General features: G+C 38.4%; 1 protein-coding gene across 3 annotated transcripts in view; it reads left to right on the top strand.

The window, feature by feature from the left end:
* The window catches only part of simc1 (SUMO interacting motifs containing 1), a 50761-nt gene extending 46138 nt beyond the window's left edge, over positions 1-4623 (top strand). For 2 of the 3 annotated variants that reach the window (XM_028813080.2, XM_051934211.1), the window contains 2 exons: positions 1394-1472; positions 4169-4623. In XM_028813080.2, the coding sequence (XP_028668913.2) occupies positions 1394-1472; positions 4169-4383 (294 nt within the window). In that variant the 3' untranslated portion in view covers positions 4384-4623. The other variant, XM_051934210.1, reaches the window with a different exon arrangement.
* Positions 4624-12640: the final 8017 nt, after the last annotated feature.

The following is a 12640-nucleotide window of genomic DNA, read 5'->3' on the forward strand; positions in this document are numbered from 1 at the left end:
CTTTACACCGTGAACAAGGAAAATTACATTACAAATAAAAGCAGCTGAAATTAGGTTCTTCTGAGCTCAGCAAAACAGGAAGACTTTGGAATAGATATGTATCTTCTCCAGATCATGGGGAACAAGTTTTAAAGTGCTTTGGGCATGTAGTCAGGATGTACCATAGGTGCCCTAATGGAAGAGTTTACCAAGCATGCACTACTGATAGACAGAATTGTCCAGTTTCCATGACCCTAGATGCATTTAAATGATTATTTAGGACAGAGGTGTTACTGCAAATCTTTTTATTTCAAAATGCTTACCATTCTGTGCATTATGTGGAAGGAACGGCTTCACTGTTTAGTTAGCAGTTTGAATCAGAACATAGCTTTGTTCAAACTGATTCACAGAGCAGGATATTGAAATACCAACTCTGTCTTGGTAGACATTGCTATAGACCTTGTACACACTGAATATGCAGATTAAGCTAAGCTATAACTAAACACTACACTTTTATAACTATAACTAACAGTACTTATCCAGTCTATTAAGTACAGGTATATTCTTAAAAAGGTAAAATGGTTTAAAAAGTAGTCATCAACAGAATTTAGAGCAATATTTTAACCACAACCTGAATTGTAGAACAGTGGTTCTCAATTCTTTGGCCTTGGTACCCACAAGTTTGTCAAAATCAGAGGTAAGTGAAGAGAGTGCAGAGATGAATATGTTTTAGTATGCAGGTGGCTGACTCATCTAGGATTAGGATGCACTTGTTTATTGCACAAGTCATGGTGATCTGTTATGCAATTGTGTGCCCTTTTTGTTATATTTGGAAATTCAATGTGCAACAAGATGATGACCAGAATGCCTGTTGGATCATTGCACAAACACACTAGAATATTTTTTGGGAAGCCTCAAGATTCTCATTTTAAAAAGTTGGAACAATTTACTTCTGTAAGTAGCATGCTTTGTTTCCAAATGTCTTTATAGTTGGGAAGCCTTCATAATTTCTTTTGGCAGTACCATACCGCAGATAACACAAAACAGCAGGTGATGAAAAGAAAGTCTATACCTCAGAAAATCTAACATTCCTGTCTGGTTTAGGTTTTTGGGCTGAATCTTGTGAGGTGGATACAGAATTGGCAGAGTTCGGAGTACATGATGCTATGGGGCATTTGAGGAACTTGAAGCATGTGGTGTATAACAGGCTGTCATCTTGACTTGTGTCAGTCATTTCAATTCCTCAGTTTGCAAAGGAATGTCCCTTTGAACTGAAATCTGCAATTATTAGTCCCCTAAAACATTAAAGTAATGGCTGCTTTCATTTTTTTAAAACTTAACCTGCTTTGTTAGATTACTTTTATACCAAAATTGCTTTTCTTCAAAACTCTTTTAATTTTTTGCATTTTTTTAGGATAATAAAATAGAGCAGTGGGATGAGCTATTGTTCCTGCTACAACTGATGATTCAAAGTTATCAGGAGGTTGTACATGGTAAGTAAAGAATGTCACCTATTCAACCATTTAATTGCTTGTTTCTAAAAGGTGAGTTCATATGTATTATGTATTACTTTAATAGCAGCTTTGTGCAAAGTTTTTTCTTGGAAGAACAACAGCAAATTTTCATTAGAACAATCTAAAGGAGAAGAGGCCATTCATCCCAACAAAGCTCACCAGTCCTGTCCACTTAATTCTTCTAAAATAACATTTTCTAGTTTTGAAAGTCCCCAACGTCTTACTGTCCACCACACTACTTAGTCACTTATTCCATGTGTCTGTGGTTCTTTGTGTAAAGGAAAACTTCCTAATGTTTGTGCGAAATTTACCCTTAACAAGTTTCCAACTGTGTCTCATGTTGTTGATGAACTCATTTTAAAGTCACCGTCTCAATCCACTGGACTAATTCCCTTCATAATTTTAAACACTTTAGTCAGGTCTCCTCTTAATCATCTTTTGCTTAAGCCGTAAAGGCTTAGTTGTTTTCTGATCTGGAGAACAAAACTGCACCCAGTACTCCAGATGAGGCCTTACCAGTGTGTTATAAAGCTAGAGAATAACCTCCTTGGACTTGTACTCTACACATTGTGCTATATAACCAGAGATGGGTAGAGTAGCCAAAAATTGTAGTCAAGTAAAAGTAGCGTTACTTCAAAATAATATTACTCAAGTAGCAGTAAAAAAGTATTTGGTGAAAAGACTACTCAAGCACTGAGTAACTGTTTGAACATAATAAATGATTTATTTTTTTGAAATGTTGTAATAGGACAGACAAAAATATAAAATAATGTTCAAATTCTGCTATTTCCAAATAATAAAATAAAAAATGAGTAAAAATAAATAATATTTTTACAAAATAAAGATGCACAAATAACACAAAGTTCCAAATCTCTGTTTTTCACAACACAGCTTTTGAAGCCAATACCTACAGTAGGTAACATGTATGTTTGAACAGTGAAATCTACTTACAGTGACAAGATATACTGTACACTGACCATATAATACTGCATATTCACTTGCCCTCCAAATAGCACAGCTGATAGAAAATAACATTAGAACAAGGCAGCTTGTGCACGTATAAGAAGTCTCACTTTACCTTGACTGTCTGTGTCTTTGCATGTTTGGTTAAAACCTGCTTGTTCTTTACTCAGTGAAGTGATGGTTAAGATTCAGCAGGAGTTGGCTTTCAAGGTTCTTGCAGTGAACAGGAGCCCCACATGACTAAAAAGTCTCTCAAGGCTACAGATGCAGGAAGTTTGTGTGTGGTCGTGTGACTACATGGCTACGTCTGATTGGTGAAACGTAGACCATGTGATTATTGTTGCTACGTCTGATTGGTGAAACAGTGATGCAATAGTTCCACTGGCGACTTCTCTCTGGCAAAAATATAGCGTATCTAATGTGTAAATGGAAAAAAGTAATGAGTCATGTGTTGCCCAATGTAGTAGAGTAAGAGTAGCGTTTCTTCCTCACAAATGTACTCAAGTAAAAATAAAAAGTATGGTGCAGTAAAACTACTTCTAGAAATACAATTTTTTTAAAAAAGTTACTCAAGTAAATGTAACGGAGTAAATGTAACTCATTACTACCCACCTCTGTATATAACCAAATACTCTGTTTGCCTTCTTAATGGCTTCTGAACACTGTCTGGCAGCTGATAGGGCTGAGTCCACTATGACTACTAAATGCTAAAACCACGACTCATAAAACCCCAAAACTGAAATCTCTTTTTGTTTTATTTTGGAATGCACTGGCATTCAAAATGGTACACTCAGTAGGAAATTGCCTACACTTGGTTAGCAGTGCATGATCACCATAAATAGGCATCATGGTGGTGAAAGGCGTGTGACCGCCAACCCTACAGACGCATACCCCTTCTCCAGGCAATGGAGGAGGACTATGGAGTTATACATGAAGGGAGAATGTCAGGGGTGGATGTACTACTCCAGAAGATATGGAGTTATACATGAAGGGAGAATGTCAGGGGTGGATGTACTACTCCAGAAGATACTTCTCTTGTTGTCTTGGCAGAGAGAACATCACTTGTGATATTGATGAGGTGCTGTGGTCATACTCAAACAGGACACAGGAGACAACATATATATTTTTTTATCCTTTCTAGTTTTTTCCTTTCTTTTTTCCTCCTGTAATTTGTTTTGCTATAAGCCTAATGTTCATTCTCAAGTATGGGTTAAAATGTGTTATTTTTAGACAAATTAAGTTGATTCTCAACTCGTATTTTTGTTTTATATTTACTACATTTAAAGAAATTTTTTAATACATTTGGAAACAGACCGAATACTTTTGAATATGTTCAAATATATTTGAATGCATTTTATTATGGCAGACTGCCATTAACAGAACACTGAAAATGCAAAAGGCTAGACAGTGTTTTGCATTTAGCTCATCTGTGTGTAGTGGGCATTTAGGATAAACGGGTTTGTGTGTAGAGTTTTGATGCAAAAATATAATTTTTAGAAGAATTCATATAGTTTTGAATAAAATGTATGCTTTTGCAGGAGATGCATGACATTTTTAATGTTGTGTGAGTGTTTATGGGGATTGCACGTAGAGTTTTGAAAAATCGTGTGTAAGCATTCAGATAAAAAGCTGTAATAGAGTAATGTTGGCTAGGAAAAATTAGCTTAAACTCACAAAATAAGCAAACTCTCTATGTTACCTTCTTTTTCTAGAGAATTTGAGGCGTTCCATTCTGGACCGTGAGAAGCACTTTGGTGAGCCACCTGTCCTGGGAAATGGGGACATACTCACAGAACGAGAAATAGAGGCGGATTTTGCAGCTTTTCAGAGGAGAGTATCTGATGACCTGGGCCAGCCGATGGATGCGCAGTTGGAAATGAAATGCAACCTGCTGCAGATGCTTTTCATAGGTTTTATACAAAGTTAATCACATTTGAATTGTTTTTATTAGAATATATTTATTAAGGGGTAACCAACTGTATGCAAAATGGCTATTTCTTGTTTTTACCACAGCCAATGACCACTTTTTTAGCAGTAAACTTATGGAGCTTGGGAATGTTTTCTAATTTATATTTGTTATATGTAGAATTTTGTAAAATATGTTTTCATGGAGAGCAAGTGTTTTATGGATCAACCAGAAGATGTCTTTTAGATTTTCAGTTTTTTTTTTAATAAAACTAAAAATGTTTTATTTTAAATTGTGGTGATGTATACAAATGAGTGATCTGAAATGTGTTATAATTATTATGTATAATTTGAATGGCTAAGGCTGCTAGGCTTGTTTGAGCAGTTCATGGCTTCTGTTCATTTTACTAAGCAGTGTTCAGACCCTTTAAACAGAATTTTTACTTCAGCAGCCACCTTTGATTCCCCTGTTCCTAGGCATACCAGTTTAAAGGAATACTCCACCCAAAAATATATTTTTTATGTTACTTACCCAATGTGGTTTGCTGTGATGGATGAAGAAAAATTTTAATCACGTTTTCGTGTAGAATGGCAAGAAAGAAGTTTGTGATAGAATACAAGGGGTGTTGCAAAAATCCTTAACCAGATATCAAAAAACTGTATCCCCAATGAAAGCGTATTTTATTTTTCACTACAACACAGCATTCAAACTTTCTCCACATAGTCACTCCTAAGCTCAGTGCACCTTCCATTTGTCAAAGCAAGCAGCAAAATCACTTTGAGTTAAGCTCTCAACTTCCTTATTCCCTGCATCAATCAATTTATCACACATCTCAAAAGCTTTTCCATGGAAAGATCCTTAGATTTCTGGGAATAACCAGAAGTCAGAAGGCGCTAAATACTGTGAATAAGGAGGGATTTCAACCAGTTGAGTGTCAAATTTCAACAATCAGCTTTGCATTGTGACAGAATCAGGGGCCACCTCCACTCCTCTCATGTACCCCCTCGTCGCACTCACCATGACTTCCTGTGGGTACGAAACTTTTTTTTTTAATAAACTCGGGGAAAGAATAAGCCTGATCTCCAGTTCACTAAAACCTAACAATAGCAACCAGTGCTGTATGTACAACAGCGAATGATGTAAAATAAGTCCATGGAAAAAAAAAAAGTTGCGTCATTTGGGTCGCATAATCTACACATCAGTTATCCAGGTGTCTGCTCATAACGTAAAACACTTGCTGTTTTGCTCAAATATTGTTAAATATGTACTTCTGGAATTAGTAGAACACATCATAAATTGGAAACCTAAAATGTCATGGGAATGACTTTTTGAATTAAACTCTCAACAAAGGAATGAAGGCGGGAGGCGAGTCTTCATTCACGGAGGCGTTCCATGGATGTTTCTCACATTGTTTGCTGTTGTACAGCATTGGTCACCATTGGCTTCTATTACGTTACAAAGTCTCCATTGTGCGTGAAAACACAAAAGATTATTTTTTTTTCTCAGCCATTACTACAGACTACATGGGGAAAGTAACATACAAAAAATATTTCTGGGTGGAGTATTCTTCAAGTATCAAACAATACGTATGGTTTTTGTTTCTTACATTATTAAAATATATATATATTTCAAATCTTCTGACAGATACTTCATGTGCATGTAGACTCTACTCCCCAGAAATAAGAAGACTGTGATGCCATGCCTCTTCAAACTCTGCTGTCTCAAATGCGGGTATCAGAGAATATCCAATGGCCTGTGCAGTTCACTCATTGTTTCAGCTTCACTTACTCCCTCACACAAGTGCAAGTCTCAGATTTACTCAGGGAGGCAGTTTGAAAGAAACAAAGAAAATTCACAAGTCAAAAAATAATCAGCACTGATCTTTTTATCTTTTTTATACTGCTGGCTACGCAGCAGTGACTGGCATGTATGTATGTGTGCAAGCTTTTTAGAACATGAGAACATTCAGCCCATTGAGCACATCCATCCTATTTCACTAGACTATCCAACGTAACATCAAATGGAGATTTGAAGGTCTCTTATTTCATGCTCTCCATCGCAGTACTTGGTCATTAGTTCCAAGTGTATATGGCTCTTTGCATCAAGAAAATCTTTATAACATTACTGCAAATTTTGTCCTTACGTTTTCCACTGTGTTCTTGTTACAAAATTGATTTTACAAAATTGATTTTAAAGTTACAACTGGGATCAACTGTACTATTTCCTTTCATAATTTTGAGCACTTAAATCAAAAGATGTGTTTTGCGTAAACCTGGGCTGTCAACTTCAGTTCTTTGAAGTTCCACAGTGGCTGCAGGATTTCTTTTGTTTGCTAATGCCTTAATTAGTAACCAACTAGGGGGCTTCACTCGCCAACCCCTGGTGTTGGGTAATTATAAATAGCGTGATGTATGTATGAGATATAGCATAGTGTGAAGGTGTAGATGAGGCATATAGGAAGCCAAGAATAAATTGCAAGGCACAGTGTAAAGATTTATCGGAAAATTTCTTTGTACACAACATTAGTAGTAAAGATGGTGTCTTGTTCTTGAATGAGTTTCTCTTGGCATGGATCATTTATAACCTTAACTTCAACGTCAGATGAACGTCGAACTCGTGAGAAGGCCACATAAAGTTGTCCATGTCCAAAAACGGGGTCAGAGAGGTAGATGCCAACCTTGTTCATGGTTTGGCCTTGTGATTTGTTGATGGTCATGGCAAATGCAGGTTTAATGGGGAACTGTCGCCGTTTAAGTGTAAAAGGTAATTCTAGGTCAGAACTTGTTAGGTCAATTGTAGGAATCAGAACTGTATTGTTAGCATGTGATCCTGTAAGAAGTTTTGCTTCAATAATATTGTGTGTCATGGTGTTGACGACTAAACGTGTACCATTGCATAAACCTTGTTTAGTTTTAAGGTTTCTTAATAGCATGATTATTGTTCCGATTGAAATGTTAAGATTGTGTTGTGGTAATCCGGCTGGGTTAATAGTGTTCAAATATTGTAAGGGGAAATTAAGATGGTCATTGTTGTCATCAGAGTCAACTTTGTCAGAGCTTAGAAAGAGCTGTGCCTCTACAGGAAGTAATGCAATGACTTGGTTATTTATGTGATCAACATTAATATTTTTTGGACATAATATAGTGCGTTGTGTTAAAAGGGGTATTTGGTCTAATGAGATTGCTGTTCCAAATATCTCCGTAACTAAGTCGTCGCAGATAAAGGCTTGAGGAATTGTAATAATATCTGGGTGAAGTCCATCTGTATTGGTGAGTGTACCAGCTCTCAGTTGTAATAACCAATTGTTATATTCTGGATCTGGACATCGCATGTTTTGTACCAACTGTATCTTTTGAAAGCAATGCCAATTGGCCGCGTAACATTTTTTCTTCCGCGGTTTTAGAAGCGCGTTGTAGGCGCCGACGTTTATTGTTTTTTTTGATGCGGGTTCGTGTTTGTGGTCCCGTTACTCGAGCCGTCTTGTTCTGTACCCGTGCTCGTGAATTCATGACTTGTGTGTTCTTTATCGTTAGTAATATGGATAAGTAATAAGGAGGATCGCACTCACTGTTAATATGCGGACTGTTCGTTTCTTCGTATTATTACCAATCAGGTGTCGCGCCTGTATATGTATTGTAGTCCGGTCTCTTGTTGTTTATGTATGACGTCGTCCGCGTATTTTAAGGTGGACTGAACAATAGCTGAGCGCATGGCATGTGGAGCAATAGCTAAGCACTGTCTAAAATCTCCTCCTAATAAAAGTACCTTTCCTCCAAAGGGAATATTATTATTCATCAACGCAATGCCAATTGTCCACGTATTTTAAGGTGGACTGACCAATAGCTGAGCTCATTGCATGTGGAGCAATAGGTAAGCACTGTCTAAAATCTCATCCTAATAAAAGTACCTTTCCTCCAAAGGGAATATTATTATTCATCAACGTTTGTAGAAGTTTATCAATGGTGTTGAGTAAGTGAGTGGATGCCATTGTACATTCATCTATAATTAATAGTGTGGCAAGACGGATGTCACGTGCATTGTTACTGTTCATTTTCATAGTGGAGACCGATGTTTCTGTGATTGGGACCGGTATTTTGAATAAGGAGTGACATGTGTTTTTGGAGCCGAGACATTTTTTCTTCCGTGGTTTCAGAAGCGCGTTGTAGGCGCCGACGTGTATTGTTTTTTTTCATGCAGGTTCGTGTTTGCGGTCCCGTTACTCGAGCCGTATCGTTTTGTACCTGTGATCGTGAATTCATGACTTGTTTGTTCAGTATTGTTAGTAATATGGATAAGTAATAAGGAGGATCGCACTCACTGTTACGTCGTTTGTCGGCGTGCGTTTTTTTTGAGGGGCGCGTTGCCTCATTTTTTATTTCTGTTAGTGGAGGGGGGCTTTGTGTGTCGTGGGTCTGAATCCTCTTTTTTGTGTGTGTCCTGTTTTGTGTGGTATGGCCTTCGTGTGCCGCTTTGTTGCATGGGTCTGTTGCTATGGGCGTGGCGCACCATTTCTCATTTTCCGGTGCTTGGAGGGGGGCTTTGTGTTGCGCCTGCGCACTACGTCTTTTGCGTCCACGGCCCATGTTCCTGCGTCCATCCGGTTTACCATTCTCGTTTAGTAATATGGATTCCTGTTGCTAATGTATCATAATTCTTTTGCTTTAATTATGATTGAATTATGACAGCCAAGTAACAAAGGGATACAAAGCAAGCCAACAGATTCCCAGCTAAACAGTGAAGAGCGACTAGGCTGATTCCAGGGCTACAGGGGATGAATTATGAAGAAAGATTAAAAGAGCCGAGCCTTTGGAGTTTAAGGAAAAGAAGATTAAGAGGAGACCTGACTGAACTGTTTAAAATTATGAAGGGAATTAGTGCAGTGGATCAAGACGGTGACTTTAAAATGAGTTCATCAAGAACACGGACACAGTTTGAAAATTTCACACAAATATTAGGAGGTTTTTCGTTACACAAAGAACCACAAACACATGGAATAAGTGACCAAGTAGTGTGGTAGACAGTAAGACTTTAGGGACTTTCAAAACTCGACTTGATGTTCTTTTAAGAAGAATTAAGTGGACAGGACTGGCGAGCTTTGTTGGGCTGAATGGCCTGCTCTCATCCTGATTATTCTAATGTTCTAACCAAGGGGTTTCAAACAGTCCTGTAGGGCCATCATTTTAATTCTAAGGCTTGTTAGTGTAGTCATTCTGACACACCAGTCATTTTCTCAAGACTAATGCAAACTTTTTTTTTTAGATCAAAACCCAAATGTTTTATGGGCCAGATCAGATCTACATTTTTTTCCTTCCAGATATTTTATTGAGACAGATACTGTATGAACACACAAGTACAACTGGGGTCTGTCTTGGCCTGACCAAGTGTTGCCTTTCCTTGCATTGCAACCTTGTTTTTTACAGAGAAAACTAAATAATTAAAATGCAACTTACTTAAAATCAAGTCACCCTAGTACAGGTGTGGCAAACTCCAGGCCTCGAGCGCCGCAGTGGTTGCAGGTTTTCATTCTTACCATCTTCTTAATTAGTGACCAGTTTTTGCTGCCGATTACTTATTTTAATTGACTTGACTCAGGCCCCATAGTTGTTTCTTTTTCTTTAATTGGCAGCCAAACAATAATGAGACACAAAACAAGCCACCATGTGACCAGCTCCCCTGTGCCCATTACACAATATCTGAAATTAAAGAGAGGTGATGGTCTTGGTAAGGTTGATCTCTTAGGTCACCAAAACATTTTGACGGTGCTCTTAGAAAGAACAGAAAAACAACAGTTTACGAAATGTTTGCTGTGGCAGAATGAGAGCAGCAACAAGCCATGGAATTAAATAACGGGTTTAATTAACAGCAAGAACTGGCTTCTCATTAAGAAAGTGATTGGAGTGAAATTGGTTGGAGTTTGAAGCCCCAGTTTAGCTGGTCATCTGTTAGCTCATTTCACATCTCATTTCTGTTTGGCTGTCATTTAATGAAGAAAGGAATCAATTCAGAGGGCTGAACTCTTCTAACAGGGCTATTAAAGTGATGGGGAAAAAGTTAATTAGCAGTGAAAACTGGTCACTGATTAGGAAAAGGGTTAGAATGAAAACCTGTAGCCACTGCGGCACTCCAGGCCTATAATTCGTCATCCCTGCCCTAGTATGTTCAATTTTCAGTAGTAATTGATTTAACAAAGGGTAAAAGTGGCAGAATGAAAACCTGAAGCCACTGCGACCCTCCAGGAATGGAGTTGGACATCCCTGGCTTAAACTAGAAAGGTTCAGCTCGCTTCAATCTTTCCTTATATCTCTCATTCCTGAATCAGCATAGCCGCTCTTCTCAGGACCATGTCTAGTGCTGCTACATTGTTTAGTTTTGGAGACCAAAACTTGTTGAAGCAGATCAGGCAGGGGCACCCTCAGTCCCAAAGAAGACACTCGGAATCTCATGACAAGCGGCAGAATCGAGCTTTATTACGTGATGCACACACAGTCCCAGTTCAGATGAATTGAGTGGACCATATGTTTATTACAATTCTTCTCCTAGAACCCATTCCTTGTCCCCAATCATGACTCCCAATCATCTTGCAGCCTTGGGCCTGCCTCCAATTAGGTCCATCAGTATTTCCCAGCCTATTTAGAATAGTGCTTAGTCCTGCTCATCAAACCCACTTGGTAGGTCTTCACCATTACCGAATACCCATCACCTGACCCTATGTCCACCATCTCACTGAATCTTTCCAACGTTACTCCTTACCCTGTGCAGCTATCTGAGACCTGTTTATCGATCGATTCCCACCAGCAAGTTGGAATCAGGCAGACCCACACATAAGATACAGGACTACTCAAATGAATAATTCCTTGTTGCACACACACACACCACTCAAGGCTAGAGGTCTAGGCAGCTGCATCTCTAACACAATGGCACTGTTTCTTATAAAAGACACTTTCCTTGGCTTGCCATCACCTCATGTTAGTGTCCAGGCAGGCAGACAGGGAGGCAGAGGCCCAGCTGCTGCAAGTGAAAGCAAGCGGCCTATCTGGTTTTCTGTCAAGGTCAAATCCTCAATGGCTGCATTTCTTAAAACAATGGCCTATTTAGCCCTCTCAAAGTACACAGTGTCCGGGATGGGAGTATTTAAGCTTAGCAACAAGATATTTGGTGGTTTGTAGCTGCAAAGAGGAAAATAGTAAAATATTATTAAAATAGGCTTTTTATGGTTTAACCCTTACTATACTATTGTGCCCTTATTATACTATAATACTTATTTTCATATATGCTTATGATTGTCTGACTATATGTAAATCATCAATTTTAAGAGTATACTTTTCTGAAGACTGCTCACAGGTGAGTCCTTATATAACTTGAGCATACAGTAGCCTTCCTTGACTTGTGCTGTATAACTTAACATCTTGTTAGTTTTCTTCTATACACTGTCTGGATGTAGACAGTAAGCAGTCCACTACGACTCCAAGGTATTTTTCAGAAGGGGTATCTTCAAGTATTCAGATCTAATATTTCTGCTCCCTACATGTAATACTTCACATTTACTGACATTGAATTTCACTTTCCACAAATCTGCCCAGGCATGTGTGCTGTCCATGTCCCTCCGTAAAAATTTAGCGGATTCTTCATTATATGCCCTTCCACCTCGTTTGGTATCATCAGCAGACTTCACCTGCTTGCTGATTATATTCTTGTCAGATCAGTTACTGTATGGATATTAAAAACAGCATTGAACTGAAGCACTGGACCATACGCAACAGCACTTAATTCTGTAAAGGTTCCCATCGCCATAACTCTTTGCTTCCTGTGTTTGGACCACTGAGCCCTGAACTCTCACTGACCTCTCAAGTGAGACCTCATCAAAAGCCTTCTGAAATTCAAGATAAATAATACAGTAAGGCACAGGGCATTTGTATGATATTTTTGACCAGTTTCTTTCTTGAGTATGGGGGGGTTGGGGCACTACAATTATACTAAGTTCAGTTCTCATAATGTTGTGAATTTTTAGGACATACATTGATAAGAACAACATACCGTTAAGCCATAGCCAATCTGTGAACGTGCCGCTGGTTTGGAGTGTGGGTCCTGAATATAATCAGGCAGGTCACAGACGACTAAACCTCCCCAGTGTAACAAGCGGTGAAGCAGGGCAGTGCCATTGTGAGTCAGTCAATAGAAGAAAATATGAAGGAAAAAGAAAGGCTTTGAAAATATTCAAACATCACCGGAGCATGATTAACTGACAAAGAAGGGAAATAATAAAATATACAAAAGGAAG

The sequence above is a fragment of the Erpetoichthys calabaricus genome, chromosome 11, assembly GCF_900747795.2.
Source record: "Erpetoichthys calabaricus chromosome 11, fErpCal1.3, whole genome shotgun sequence".
NCBI classification, from domain to species: Eukaryota; Metazoa; Chordata; class Cladistia; order Polypteriformes; family Polypteridae; genus Erpetoichthys; species Erpetoichthys calabaricus.